Here is a 15374-nt window from a genome sequence, read left to right on the forward strand (position 1 = left end):
GACGTATATAAAAATTTTAATAGCAGGAAAAAATATTATGTTTCTAAATATAATACATAGTATATCTCTACTGTTCCCAGCTTGTCTATAATCTCAATTGTTTTTTAATTTCTTATCTTAAGTATGTTATTAGAACTTATAAAGATATTCCAATAATAGAGTCAGTCTTGGCATCATTTATAAAGTATTTATAATAATATTAATTTACAAATAATATTTCGCACTTCAGTGACGAGGGCACAGTGCGCAGAATGCACACAGCTGTGAAGCTGAACGAGGTGATAGTGTCACGCTCGCACGACGCACAACTGGTCATACTGAACCTGCCCGGCCCGCCGCGAGACACGAAGCTCGAGAGAGAATCGAACTGTTAGTAAACTTTCGTTTTTTATTACTATCTTTTGCATATATTATTAAAAAAAAATTTGCATTGCATTTTCAGAATATATACGTAACTTAAAATTTGTTTCAATGCTTTATTAAATTTTGCTTTACCCTAAAATTATACAAATATAACTTTATTTATACTTCATAATCCTTACGCTTTTAGTAATCACACACTATGCACTAATTTAGAATGGTTCATTAAAAAAAAAATGTTTTCTTTTTTTAAGACATGGAATTCCTGGAAGTTTTGACGGAGGGCTTGGAGAAGGTGTTAATGGTGCGCGGAGGGGGTCGCGAAGTTATCACCATTTACTCGTGAATAACCAGTATTAGTATTCACATCTATATTGAACTATCAATGCAATGGTTCGCGCTCTATTGCGCACTCTACAAATGTCTATGTGATTTGTTTGTAATACAATACATACTATATTTTAAATGTTTTTAAGAAATCCGTATTGTTGATCGCTTTATATTACATACATCGCATAATGTATTCTTGGCAGCGCCTGAGATAATATTGTTTTGCAGTTCATTTATATTGTATTATATCTTCTTACGTAACTGAATAACTGAATTTATATCGATGTACGTTGAACGAGTGTACTATATTAGTATTAATTTTTGTTATATTTGACGCTTAGATGATAATTTAATAAAATTTATTTACTGTTGTATACATATACATGTATGTGAAAACGTGCGAATCTAAATGAGCCTTAAGTTAGTTTAGCTCGGGGTTTGTTCTGTTTGTTATATAGATTAGCTGTAAGTGCGAATTTATGTATAAGTTGCCGACACTGCGGGTTTACTCTGACTCTTCGATTTATTTTTTATATAAATGTTAATGAAATTGTAGACAATTTACACCGTTTACAATCATGGAATATTTTATCTAAATTAAACTTTGTAAATAGTTATTTTGTTCTAAGAATATTGTCTGCTCAACTTAAAGATACAATGGGACTGAAGATTGGTGACATTTAAACGTTTACTTCCCAGATCGTTATAGAAGATCTAGTCATTTACAGACATTAAGAATTCAAAAAAAATATTAATGTTCGATTTATACCTATACAACATTTTCTGTTTATTTTTACATTATATAATATAAAATATATCATGAATATTAAATACGGTTACAAATAACTACTTACGACAATTTTCTTTTAGTTCTTACTTATAGTGTCAAAACTTAAAAATTATTACGCACATTCGCGTAGTTAGCTAATTTCTTACTGTGATCATTTATATAATGTTTATGTCATCTACTATAGTATTTACACCCGTACTTACTTACAAGCGTGGGTGTTTTATACGTAAGAAAATTATAATTCTTGTTATAAGTATCTATGTATCTTCTTATTAGATAAGACACATTCCTCGTCAACATTTTTAGTTATAAGACCTACTTTTAAGGAATATGCAGATGATGTATGTATTTATAACAATTATATACATTATGTAGAAAATATTCATCTTTGGACATTGGGAGCCATATTGCTTTAGAAATAGCCCAGTGAAAAAACTTATTTAATGTAATATGACGTCTAATATTATGACAGTTGTATCTATACATCACTACCTGACGTTGACTTTGTAAGTGCCCATCACTTGTTATCGGTACCTATTTAAAAAATATAAGAACGTATTTACAACTAACTTACTAATATAATAACTATCCCTATAAATTGATCTACTATACCTACATATATACAAAAATCGTCAATTTTTCATTTCATCATCACTATGTTAGTCCTACGTAATGAATATTAGGTTACTGCCAAATAGATGTCGATGTTGTAATTTCCTAGTCCTAAGCGATTAGGTAGTTAATTATAAATTCACCAATCGGAGATTCATATTAATAGACACTAGAATGGTTATAGAGTTTAAGTATAGTGCATGATCAATTTTGCGGTTCTTAGGTGAAGATAAAATAGATTAGCTATTAATGCCTATAAAAGGTGTCTTAAGGCAGTAACTGCTGTTCTATTGTAATAACGTGTGTTTTAACCCTAATGTTTTAATCATCTTAATAAACTTGTAAAGTATCCCTACCAAAATGCAACAAGCCTTGGGCATTGTTGAATATTTACACCAACGGAAGATCTTATTTACTATTTTTATCAGAGTCGTAATTTATTATGTAACTGTATAATTTTGTATAACTTGTGTTTATATTTAAGGCTTAATAAGTATATTTAAAATACGTGATACTGCCCTATAAAACAGGCATTTCGTTGCTGTTCCAAACAATTCATTTCTGTAAAAGTATGTTAAGTAAAATCACATATTGAAAATGCAAATACTTACATAATAAAATAGATTTTCAAGCCTCCTTGCTTGTAATAATATAATCTATAAAAAATTAACATCTAAAGCTAAAAATTCTATTCGCAGATAAATAATGACACGTAGCAGTAAAAGAAATGGTGAACGTTTGTCGCAGTAACGAAACAACCCTTTAATATATTAATGCTTAACAACACCTTGGTTTAATATAGACATAATAATAATATATATATATTATATATTTTACGCCGTAAATTACATACAGTGATACGTTGTGTGATCAATATGGAAGGGTACTTGACAATTGATACATAACAAATTTCTCTTAATAAAATTAAGTAGATATATCTAAATATATAATATCTAATATGTCGCAATATATACCTAAATGACTCTTCTAAAGATAATATATTACGTAAATTCGTATATGTGGATGTGTTCTTCATCACCTAGTGATATAAAATAAAAAGAATCATTAAATAGTTTACATATCTTCATTTTACATAGCCATAAACAATAGAATATATTTATGAACGACAATTGTATTAAAAATTATGCCTATTAATAGGCACTAAATATTTTGACACCAAGTTAATAAGAACACCCCATGTTAATATTATGTACCTTCTTTAATCTGCCTTTTATTAAATGAAAGAATTCAAAATACAAATACTAAATACCTATATAACTTAAAAATATAAGGAATATTATATTTGAAAAATTTATTTAAAAGAAAATTACTTTTAAATTATAGATACAATAAAATTCCCATCGATCGCATGAGGTATGATGTGTATATCACATTTTTTATGTGCCAAAGTTTAAAATTTATCTAAAAATATTTAGATGGGAATTTTTAACTATAATCTACTAAGTAGAGTTATAATAAAATGATTCAATTTAAAGTTCAATGAACTTGCGTGTATTTATATTAGCTTTCAGAACATTGTGTGGTAGCGACTATAAGTTGATAGCTAGACGTGGAAAGTGCACAGTCACTCACATCTTCAAATATCGTGTTCGTTATTGCAGTACCTATAATTAAAATTACATACTTATAGGAATAAAAATTATAAATTTAATAATTGTACCTAACTCTGTCGAGTGTCTTGTAATTTAAATAAAAATTGTCTATTTAGAATTAGGCTGTGAGCCAGCGTGAACACACTCATAAAAATTTGATATTTCAAGCTAGAGTTGCTGTGATACACCTTTTGGCTATAAAGTATAGCGTTTACATTCCTGGCTACGGCTTGTATTGGTGATGACTAGATGAATTGATAAATGATGGGACATGGTACTAACCAGTGCATGATTGATCTACTTAGATGCACTTTTAAATTGTAGCCAGGAGGTACCTACCTACTACCTAATAATTTCTTTTCAATTGTATTAGTATTTCAAAACATGTAACATACGGTTACATATTCAGTAACATTGTCGACGATTAAATATAGTTTAACACTATACAAATTTCTGATTTAAATTTTAATTAAATTTAACATTTTGATCTGGAAATTTTTATCCGAATACATAAGTTTTAAATTATAAAAGCTGTCTAATAAATTATTAAAATAAATATTCAAATAATAATTCTAGTAAATTAGTCCGTGAGTAAAATTTAAGAGAAAATGTTATGAGTATAATAAAATAAATTATAATTATATATATGCTTTCATTTTACATCCTCCGCAATAAGTCGTGGTCAATGTAGTTTTTCGCTTTCCCCATATATCGTGTTGAGTGTAAGGGCTCAGCACCACATTTTATCTTTAACCTAGCCCAGAAAATAAATACAAATAAGCAGGTTCTAATTCCACTAATAAGCGTACACTTTGTATTTAATATTTTAAAAAGGTACCTTTCCAAAGTGTGGAGTAAAATTTTAAAATAATTGTGGGCTGAACGGTGTAGTGGTTTCCAAAAGGCGTGGGTTGATATCCTGCTAGGTTTATTTTTTTTATAAATCAGCTTCACGCTGTATCCCGCACACAGGATGGTAGGCAGAGGAACCCTAATGTTAAGACGAATTCTGTGTCGAGTGGCGAAACTCAACGCCGCGTTTTGCCTCGTCACCAGAGCGAAGAAATGAAAATATGAAAAAAAAAGTTGGAGAGAGCTTGATATCCTATTTATTGTCTTAAATGACAGACAAATGCCACCTCAGGATCTGTCTACCAGTGACCAGGGAATACTTACCGCAGTGTTCGAAATTTCGAGTATCCAAACTAAATATACGCGAATATTTCATTTTAAGTTTCATTTAAAATTAATAAATAAGTTTTAAAATATCGAGAAAATATCGAGAATTAATAAAATAACTGCATAAATTGAGGCTAGAAGTGGTGCAGGGGCGTAGCACAAGCGTATGACTGTCAACCCGACAGGTTGTCGGTTCGATTCTCGCCCAAAGGAAATGAGATATTTAATATTTTCATTTCGTGTTCAGACGAAAGTTCAGAGTTCGGCGAAAAGTGGGGAGCCGAATTTCTTAACACTAGGCTCCCCCTCCCTCTGCCTACCCTGCAACATGCGCAGCGATAAAAACCGTAAAAATTAAACACCATGTCGATTTGCGTTTTTATTCACAATAAAAACCAGACTAGAAAAATATATAATTTTATATTTAGTATAGTATAAAAAAATCACTTTATTGCAATACATGGAAGTATATTTATATCACAAATAACTTTTACTTCCTATAACATCACTTATACTACAAAATTTTACTCAGTTCTTCCTTAAATTGCTACAAGCTATGCATAAAATGTTTTATGTATAAAACACAACTAAATCAAATATCTATATAATATTATTATAAAAATAGAATCTCTTATTGAATAACAGATTAAGACAGAGTATTTAAAATTTTGAATGATATATACTGTCTTGTAGATATTTCTGAAGCCCAGCACTATCACGAGATGTATAAAAGTGGCTGAGTAATGAATACTTCAAGCTTACAACTCTCATACCAAGTATTTTTAAGTGCCTTTTCTTCATTACTTGTGGCCCAATTAATTGTTCATTGTCAGAACAATAATGATCTGGCAAGTGTATAAGTATTGCCGTACTTCCCTCTCTGATTGATTGTGATTTCCAGTTGAAAGTATTATTCCCAGGGCCAGCAGGCTGCACCATTATATCAATTAAATATGTGTCATCAGAACAAAAATTAGGCAAAACAACTGCTGTAGATAGCTTTTCAGATACATCTATTACAGATATAATATTGTCAATAATTTTATCTAGTATATTTTTTGTTCTACAATCTTGTAACACAGGTTTAAACCATTGATCTTTAGCCAAAAGTGGGCCAGAATACTCTTTACATTCTAATGATAAAGCTGTATCAATGAGATGCATTTTCTTTAAAACATCATTATTGTTTATTTTAGCCATATATTCTGCACTAAATATCTTAGAGACTAGTTTTAGTGGATAATAACCACAGTATATATAAGATAATACAATTGAACTCAGATCATCAACATTAATTTTGTAACATTTTTCTAGCAAAATTTCTTCAGCTAACATCCAAAAATTAGGAATAACAGGTACTAAATACAAATATCCATAAGGGTATATAAAAGATTTCAAAAAACTAGGTGATATATTTTCCCTATTATTAATAAAATATTCTGCACATGTATCTAATATATTTTTGTTACATAGCTTAAATTGTGTACAATAATTCAAAATTCCAATAATCAAAACCTGTGATTTAATTTTGGAGCCTTTCAGTTTTAAAAACTTTTCAACCGCAGCTTCTATTTGATGATCATTGTACTTTAGTTCTGTAAATTTTGTTACAATACCTAATAGTTCATCATCATCTAAGTTATGAATATTGGCACGAAACCAATGACCTAAAACGGTATACAATTTTATAGAAAATAACTTTTCTACTAAAAATACTTGAAATATATCTTGCATTTCTGAAACATTTATGTGGCACCACAATTCTGAAAGTTTTTGTTCTAATAAAGAAACAATTGGTTTTTTACTCACTTTCAGACCAGGCAAAATTTTAAATATTTGAACTATGTTCTTTTGATTAATCTCTTTCTCCTTGCCTACAAATCCAACCCATAATTTATCAATTGTCTCAGAGTATTTTTCATGATCTTTATTTTGAATAAGAAATAAAGTAAAATCACATAATTGTTCCAAATTTAACTTATTATCAAGTACTCTTAAAAACAACTCATCACAAAATTTGTATTTATATGGCTCCATAATAGACGAAGTAGTTTTCAAAACATTTAGTATTGTCTGAGTGTCTTCAGTCTTCAAAACGACTTTTAGAAGCTTTTCTAGTATAGCGCCTTTAGCAAAATTTATGTGAACACTTTGATCAGTTGTCATATTAAGGTTTCCATCCTTTTCTAAATCATATATTCTTTCAATTGCACCTAGGGCGATATTCGGAGTTATTTTAGTACATTTTGTTATAAGTGAAAATACTTCTCGCAAATCGGTACATTGTTTAAACTCTTCTTGTATTAAGTGATAACTTAAAGGGTCACTGGCTTGTGAAATCTCCGCTGATAAAGGGATATTTAAATCTTCCAAATCTTTTAATCTTCTTACTACAACAGGAAGTTCATGAACATTATACCCATTCTCAATGAAAATAGTGCTGTTAATAAATTCAGGAGATGGATTTTTGTCATCACTGAATGCTCTAGAAAAGTAATTGTATAATGCCGAAAATGAATTGTAGTTATTTCCAGTAGATATAACATTATTGCGAGCTTTCGAGTACGAGCGCAAAATATTTAGAGTCATTATGTTTGAAAAAACCGCTGTGACCTTTATTTTTTTTCTTTGTTTGGAGTTCGTAAAATTACAAAATTCTGCACAACTATAGTAACTACGACATTTCAATTGTTCTGTCAAAAGTGACAATCAGAGGTACACAAATGATAAATGCAGGGCAGAACTACCAGTTCACTTAATTATTATAATAAAATAAAGAAAATATAATAAATAAATAAATAAACACGATACATTAGCAGAAACTAATCCATAAAATAATTATGTAATGTGTTATAATTTATATTTTTTAATTTAGATAGTACTTAGTTTAGTATACCGCGCTTTCGAATAAATGTCTCTAACCCGGTTTCCACAACGGCTTCATTAAGGGCTACGTGAAACTCGCAAGTTACTCTGCATTCTTGTATTTCCACCAATAAATAGTCGAGCGTAAAGGACCGAGCGAGCAGAAAGGGTTGAAATAAACTCGCTTAAGTCAAGGAAAGAGAGCGAAGTAATTACAAAATACAAAATTCTTCATAAGTGGAAATGTAAACCTATTTTAATTAAAAGGAGTCCGTTCTTATTTAAGAACTAATATTTATTAGCCGCTCAATTCTCCGACGCGGTGGAAACCGGGGTTATGTCCAATCAAGAATCAATTTGACATTTGACATTTGAATTTTGATTTTGACATTGACAATATGTTTTGCTAACATAACAGTCGTCTCGTGACTGCTCATGAAGTTGTGGTGTGATTTGATACTTGCTCTTTATTGTTATTTATTCAGGTATTTTTTGCTTATTTTGTTTTATTTTATATTACTTTTTTATAACGTTGAGTGACAATTGGTGTAAATATTGACGGTACATTATTATGAATATTATTAAATATCTGCTATTTTTGGTCTAAATTAATTTAATATTTTTTTTTGTTGCAGTAAAAGAATTTTCTGTGGAAATGCTTAATAATGCCTGAACAAACCGTAATTGTAAGTTAAGAATTCATCAAATAAATAATTCTATTATTATATTAAATAAATTCCCTTGTATTTTTAATCTAAGTATTTATAAAATATAATTTATTTGGTCCTGTTAATTTAATCCAAGACTTGATATCAACTTAAATTATAAAAAGTAAATCATTATAAAAAGTTCAAAGTAACTAATTAATAGTAAAACTATATAATTTTAAATAATATATTTTTAAATATATAAAACATTCAACCATCCTTAAGGTCAATACATTGGTTTGTTTAGGAATATGTTACTGTAACTAAAAAAAAGGTATAGCTTAATAGCTTTTTTTATTATTGGACCAAAAAACTAAGTAAGTATGAATCAGCCTCGCGCACTAAGGGTACCATACTGATTTCATAATAATTATGGGACAATGGGTATAGATTTCTAAACTTGACAAACTTTAGGTTTTGATAACACTGTAAACATTAAAATATGAATTGCATGCAAAATCATTATTTCAGGTTTCTTGAAAAAAAGGTCTTGAAATGTAGGAAAGACAGACAACAAAGTGATTTTAAAGAAACAGATTCCTAACATGAAATAAATATGCAAATACTCTTAACTTTCATATTACAAAAATAAATGCAAAAAGTGTAACTAAATATTGCATGATACAATATTAACAAAGTTTAAAATTATGACAATATCATAAATATGATATACATGAAAGTATTGTAAATAAACAATGTATGTCTATTGTTCTAATGACACAATGTGATACATCACTACACATAAGACATGATCAATTGCCATGCTCTCAGTTATTGCCTGTAATTAAACACAAAGGACAATTATGTACAAAGCTACTAATAAATATTGTACATATGCTAAGTCTCAAATCACATAAAAATGTAAACTAGATAACTGCTAAGATTTTTATTTGAGTATTTACCTTGATAGTGGTTTTATTAGGGGCTTATCTGCCGAATGTTATCTCATTTTTTGTTTTATGTTACATTTTCATAAAATACAAGCTTTGCTGGTAGCTTGTTGCATATTATGTCAATTACATACATAAACATTAATTTGCATATTGAATTTCATATAGGTTAGCATTATTGTTCATGTCACGTTATTTCATATTCAGCAATCAGCAGAGTAGGAGCAAATTTTGTTTAATATTGACAATTATTAATGGTAACTCAACATTTTTGTTATCAAAACTATTAATTTTATCTTTACAAATATGATTACACTAATCTCTTATGTGTTTAGTTAGTATACCAACAGTATTAAGAATCGTTAACAATTATTTTTCTTAATATAGATGGGAAAACAATTGAAATGGGGTATAGCCGGCGTCGGAATGATCGCTCACGACTTCCTAACAGCAATGGCAACGCTGCCATCTGAACAGCACAAGGTGATTGCCATCGCCGGCAAAGACCTAGATCGTGTTCGTAGATTGGCCACACTTCATAATATCGGTACCGCCTACGAAGGTTACGAAGCCATTGCCAGCGACAGCGATATAGGTACGTATATTGAAAATTCCTTTAATATATCGTATTGTTTACTATTTTATATCAATTTATTTGTTATTGCCGTTATAGTTGAGGTCCTTAGCCAGGGGATTTACTTTTTCCTTCTTGATGTGTTTTCCCTATATTCATAACCTTAGCCTTGTATTTTATTAATATAATTTTTTATTTTAATTTTAGTTCACATTATTTAGATTTTTTTTCTATTGTACGGTTAATAAGCAAAACTTAAGTTTTTTTCTATAGGTAAATACATAAAATTGTTATTTAACGTCATGCATGTACTATTTTTCAGACATTGTTTTCGTCAGCGTTCTTAATTTACAGCACTTTGAAATAACAAAATTAATGTTGGAAAATGGTAAGCATGTACTATGCGAAAAGCCTATGGGAATGACATACAAACAGACTAAATGTTTAGTGGATTTGGCCAGAGAAAATAGATTATTTCTCCTTGAGGGGATGTGGTCAAGATTCTTTCCTGCTTACGATGCTTTAGACAAGCACATTGCTAGCGGTGGGCTTGGAGACATTTATCACATAAACATACAATTCGGGGTGGAAATTAACGACATTGAAAGAAATTTGTAAGATATTTTTATTTTCATTCGCCGCATCATATAGGGACTTATATTACTTTAATTTGCTTCGTACGACTTACCTACTTAACTTGTATATTATAAACATACATGCATTTGGCATCAAACTTGTAAATTGAATTATAAAATGAATAATGTTTCACTAATGTCACGTTACTTTGCAGAATGAAAGATTTAGGGGGTGGAGCGGTATTAGATTTAGGCATATACATGCTACAACTCCTACATTTTATATATAAGGAGCCGCCTACAGATATAATGTGTACGGGTCACTTAAGTAAGGCCGGTGTGGACGAGTCGATATCTTGTGCGTTTAAGTACAGGGACAGCAGAACTGCCACCATAGCGGCTCATACTAGAGCCACAATGGCTAACAGAGCTGAGATCACTGGAAACAAAGGCACCATTTTGGTAAGTTTTCGCACTTACCTACTATTTTTCTGCTTCACGTATGATTTCATTTTTCACCTTCGGTTTATTGAAAACATTAATCTACCAATATCATACTCGAAACACTTATATCGTGAAGATTTCGGAAATATTGTACAAATTTGATGTGATTTGAACCTACATACCTATGGACAGACGCGCACTTGAACATCGTAATTTGATTTCGTAATTACAAATACTAAATATAATTGTCCATAATCCTTGTAGAATGTTTGTCGACGTAATTTTAAGATAAACGAATTTGATTAATTACGACCGATTCGCCTTTAAATACCACAAATATTTGGCATGTTATCTCATAATAACATTAAACTTTAGCAAATTTCAATTTCTCGCTATTAAAATAATATACTTATTCATGTTGTTACAATTTTTGCACTGATCGCCTTGATCTCTGCGATCCGTCAAGGGCGGGCCATTAACGTGTTTGGCTGATGCATAATCCACTTCAATGTGAACGAATATAAACATTAAACAGGTGTGTACCAATTAACCGAACGATCTGTTTATAAATAGTAGAGTATCCTGTATGCGAGATCATTTTTCATAGTTTTAAGTCATCATGTACCTATAAATACGCTATAAATTAATACATATACTTAAAAAACGCGCAATCGAAGCCTTATATTGCCTATATATTTAAAGTTCTTAACTTTAAAAAATTACCCCAAGTAAAAGTAAAGACTATTTATATGTCTTACAGCTCTGGCTATACATATATAAAAATCAGCTTCACGCTGTATCCCGCAAACAGCAGAGTAGATAGAGGAAAACCAGTGTTAAGACACTCCGTTAACCATTTTCCGCCGAATTCTGGAGGCGGAATTGCGTATTGAGCCTTTGCCTCGACAACAGAGCGAAAAAATGAAAATATAAATTTAAATGAATATTTCATTTCCTCGAGTGGGGATGGAACCCACAACCAATTGATTTTACAGTCACACCTTGTGCTCCTGCGCCACGTCGAATATATAAACAGTCACACAGTCAATCACTGTAAATTGTTAGGAATCATTTTCATAAGGTACGTTAAAATAAATCTCTTTATTTGATATAAAAATACGAAATCGTTATTTATCTCTCTTATCTCATACGTTGATGGATTGAATTTGGCAAGACTGTTTAATATACCGAAAATGCATGTTTGAAGTGCCTTCAGAAATATTAAAAGTTTATTGACACCACGAATTCAAAGAGCAACTGCAAACCAAAGAGCAACTGTTGAGTTTCTTGCCGGCTCTTCTCAGCAGAACTGCCTTCCGAACCGGTGGTAGCTTTTTGTTGACATGTACATTCGACGATTCAAAAGTGCTTATAAAGTTTATTTGAATAAAGAATATTTTGAATTTGAATTTGAATAATTTTAGTGAACTAAATTACGTATATAATAGTATATATTTATTTTATTGCTATTATTTTTAATTTCTGAATTGTATGTATATATGTATTTAATATAAGCCGGCGCCGCCGCCCGCAGTAACCTAATTCGTACATATTACTGTACCTATCCTTATAATAAATACATAAGTAGGTACATTAAAATATGATAAAATTAAAATTTCACAATGTTAACTAGGTCGGAGGAAAACCGAAAATGGAGTGATTAATCAATCACAAGACAATAAAATAAATCTAAAATACAACAAGTTAAACATGCTAACTAATTAGTAGAAATATTCTAAACAAATATTATATCCTAAGGCAGAGGGAACCTAGTGTCATTTTGATTCTAGAAGTTTATGACGTTAAAAACCTGTAAATTCATCTGTGCAATTCGGAACTACTTAATGTTTGCAAAATTAATAAAAAAACGTTTATAAAGTATTTTTAGAGAGAGTTACTTTTTAGTTAACTCATGTCCACCAGTGGAATTAACTCTACTTTTAAAAAGCCAACATAAGCAATAGTGAATAGATTTCAGTCCCTGTATTTGATAAGCAGGCACTATCTACTACTAGTATCAGAGCACGTACACGTACACGTATTATGTAGTAGGTATGTACTATACATGGCCTTATCCCAATTTTCGATGTCTAGCCTTGAAGTTAGTGACATTTATATGTAATTTATATAAGGTCGTGTACAGTGAATTAAAGTAAAAAATATTTTTAATATTAAATAATAATTAGTTTTAAGCTACATTATATTCAAGGATGTCATTAGTTTTCTTTTTTTTAATTATTTAGCTTCCGGCGTATAGGTCGCAATTTGCTAAATTAATATAAATTAAAAAACAGAATACTTATGCTTGCGAAATTATCTCAATCTATGTACTTGCTTAGTCCTGTTGTAAGTAATAAGTAATAATTTTATTTTAAACACCCTTTTTAGCTACACATGTAAAATTATCAAAGTAGGAAAATATTGCAATGTTAATTCATTTCTTGCCGCTTGATTGCTTGAAAATTTATACAATACAATATTTTTTCAGCACGAACCTGATGTTCTTGCGAGGAAAAACATATATATATATTTTAGTAGGACTTGCAATTGACATTTTTTTGTTTTAGTTTTTATTTTTATTTTCTAGCTCGACTACTTTTGGTGTCCCACAGTATTGCACATATCTGCAGCAAACAGTACAGAGTGGACATTACCTAAAGGCAAATATAAGTTCCACTTCCACAACAGCGCCGGACTCAGCTATGAAATACAAGAATGTTGGGATTGTCTTAATAAAGGTAAGGTACCTAAACCTAAGCCTTGTAGCAAAACGAGTACATTGGATAAACATAAACACACCTTTTTATTTTATAAAATGACGTACGTGTAACATATGAAAATATATTTTAATAATTTAAAGAATTTATAAAATACCTTATTACGCTGCTTTTATTTTTTAGATAAAAGCAACTAATCAATTTATATAAATAGCGTTTTCAATTATAATTTAGAACAATAATTAAGAGAAACTGATAAGTCACTCTAATTAGTTGTTTGATATTCTAATATTTATTAGATTTATATTTAAAAACACTATGAGCAGGACTTTTCCCCGATGATTAGTGGGTTCGAAAAGTCTACCAATCCAATAGGGGCGGACGATTTCTGATAAGGGGTTTTTAAAAACCGCGGCGTTGAGTTCCACCAATCAATATGCAATGCCTCGAGAATTCGGGGAAGAGTGGGGAACAGAATATCTTAACTAGTAACACAAGGTTCCCTTTGCTTATCCTGTTATATTCAAGATACAGTGTGAAGCTAAAAAACTTAGATGTTGACACTTGATGCAGTCTTTACGTAGGCGGAAAGAGGAGAATAATGTGACTGTAAGTTTATTCGTTTTAATACACTACAACAGATGCTCATAGGTAGTCTAATGATATATTTTATTTTTCTATATATTAAAGATATGCATATTTACGTAAATGTATTATTTCTTATTTTTTCCAGGTTTACTTGAAAGCCCCAAGATGACTTTAGACGAGAGCGTACTTCTATCGAAACTAACGGACACAATGAGGGCACAACTAGGTGTATTAGATAATGCACTATAAACAAGATATAATATACAACATAGTACAAATTATATTGCCAGTATAGAATAATATTATAGGATAGACATGGTAGATACGTAAATACCAAAATGGCTACAAATTATATCTAATAATATGTTTAGCATACAAATTCAGTATTTACCTCAACTAACTGTGATTCAAGTGTGTTGTAACACGTATTATATTATTTAAAAATAAAATGCTTATTTAATATATTCACGAGTTTTACTTTTGCTAACTTAAGTGACGCTAACTTAGTGTTATTTGTAGCAATTAACGAGTATTGTATTTGAGCGCGTCGTATCGTGCTGTACATAATAGTATTAATTTATGAGTATATTTTTATATATTGATTAGTGATTTGAGTACTCCAATAGCAAAAACACAAATTGTAGAATTTATTGAATTTGTTTAAATTTGTGATAATTATTATCCGAAAAAGTGAAATTGTTGAAAATATTCTTATTTATGAAGTATATTTTTTATATATATGCAGCAAAGCAACATGCGAGCTATATTTAGGTAACATAAATTTGATTGCGTCATCACAGTGTTTTTATTTTAAACAATGTTAGATGCTTTTTGTGAGTGGAGGTCCTTAGTATCTATCCATTTCAACCCCATGAATGCCGTTCAGCCGATTTTCAGTGGTTCGGCAGATGTTTGAGAATTTGCAAAATTGGATTGGGCGGATTCTTGAAGAAGATTGGCAAATACATTCCGGCTATTGATTCTGCGCTCATGATTTTTTTTCTCAATATATATGTATTTCTAGTTATTAAAATAGAAGGTACAATACATTTACTTGTGAAATATTCTTTTCTCGGCGTGTGAAAGTTTTGTCTTATATATATTATTTAATATGCGTTAACATTACGCTT

The 15374-nt window shown here is 30.0% G+C and overlaps 3 protein-coding genes across 13 annotated transcripts in view; 2 read left to right on the forward strand and 1 right to left on the reverse strand.

Moving 5' to 3' along the window:
* The window catches only part of kcc (solute carrier family 12 member kcc), a 257609-nt gene extending 253261 nt beyond the window's left edge, over positions 1-4348 (forward strand). For all 9 annotated transcript variants that reach the window (XM_085192263.1, XM_085192261.1, XM_085192267.1 and 6 more), the window contains 2 exons: positions 230-369; positions 615-4348. In XM_085192263.1, the coding sequence (XP_085048389.1) occupies positions 230-369; positions 615-706 (232 nt within the window). In that variant the 3' untranslated portion in view covers positions 707-4348. The remainder of the gene's footprint in view (positions 1-229; positions 370-614) is intronic.
* Positions 4349-5250: 902 nt separating this feature from the next.
* LOC146535495 (FAST kinase domain-containing protein 3, mitochondrial-like) lies at positions 5251-7599 on the reverse strand. Its single transcript, XM_085192271.1, has one exon. The coding sequence runs from the start codon at positions 7471-7473 to the stop codon at positions 5545-5547; it is 1929 nt and encodes a 642-aa protein (XP_085048397.1). The 5' UTR covers positions 7474-7599; the 3' UTR covers positions 5251-5544.
* Positions 7600-8095: 496 nt separating this feature from the next.
* On the forward strand, positions 8096-14708 carry LOC146535496 (trans-1,2-dihydrobenzene-1,2-diol dehydrogenase-like). 3 transcript variants are annotated; one of them, XM_085192274.1, is made up of 7 exons: positions 8096-8234; positions 8385-8435; positions 9734-9941; positions 10243-10534; positions 10711-10957; positions 13527-13677; positions 14390-14708. In XM_085192274.1, the coding sequence occupies exons 2-7, from the start codon at positions 8415-8417 to the stop codon at positions 14491-14493; spliced, it is 1023 nt and encodes a 340-aa protein (XP_085048400.1). In that variant the 5' UTR covers positions 8096-8234; positions 8385-8414; the 3' UTR covers positions 14494-14708. The 3 variants fall into 3 exon arrangements, with proteins under 3 accessions (XP_085048400.1, XP_085048402.1, XP_085048401.1); XM_085192276.1 differs by lacking the exon at positions 8385-8435 and having other exon boundaries at positions 8156-8234; XM_085192275.1 differs by lacking the exons at positions 8096-8234; positions 8385-8435 and adding an exon at positions 9102-9603.
* The last annotated feature ends 666 nt before the right edge of the window (positions 14709-15374 follow it).

This window comes from Heliconius melpomene, chromosome 10 (genome assembly GCF_056956725.1).
Source record: "Heliconius melpomene rosina isolate 202511_hmr_F chromosome 10, ASM5695672v1, whole genome shotgun sequence".
Classification (NCBI taxonomy): domain Eukaryota; kingdom Metazoa; phylum Arthropoda; class Insecta; order Lepidoptera; family Nymphalidae; genus Heliconius; species Heliconius melpomene.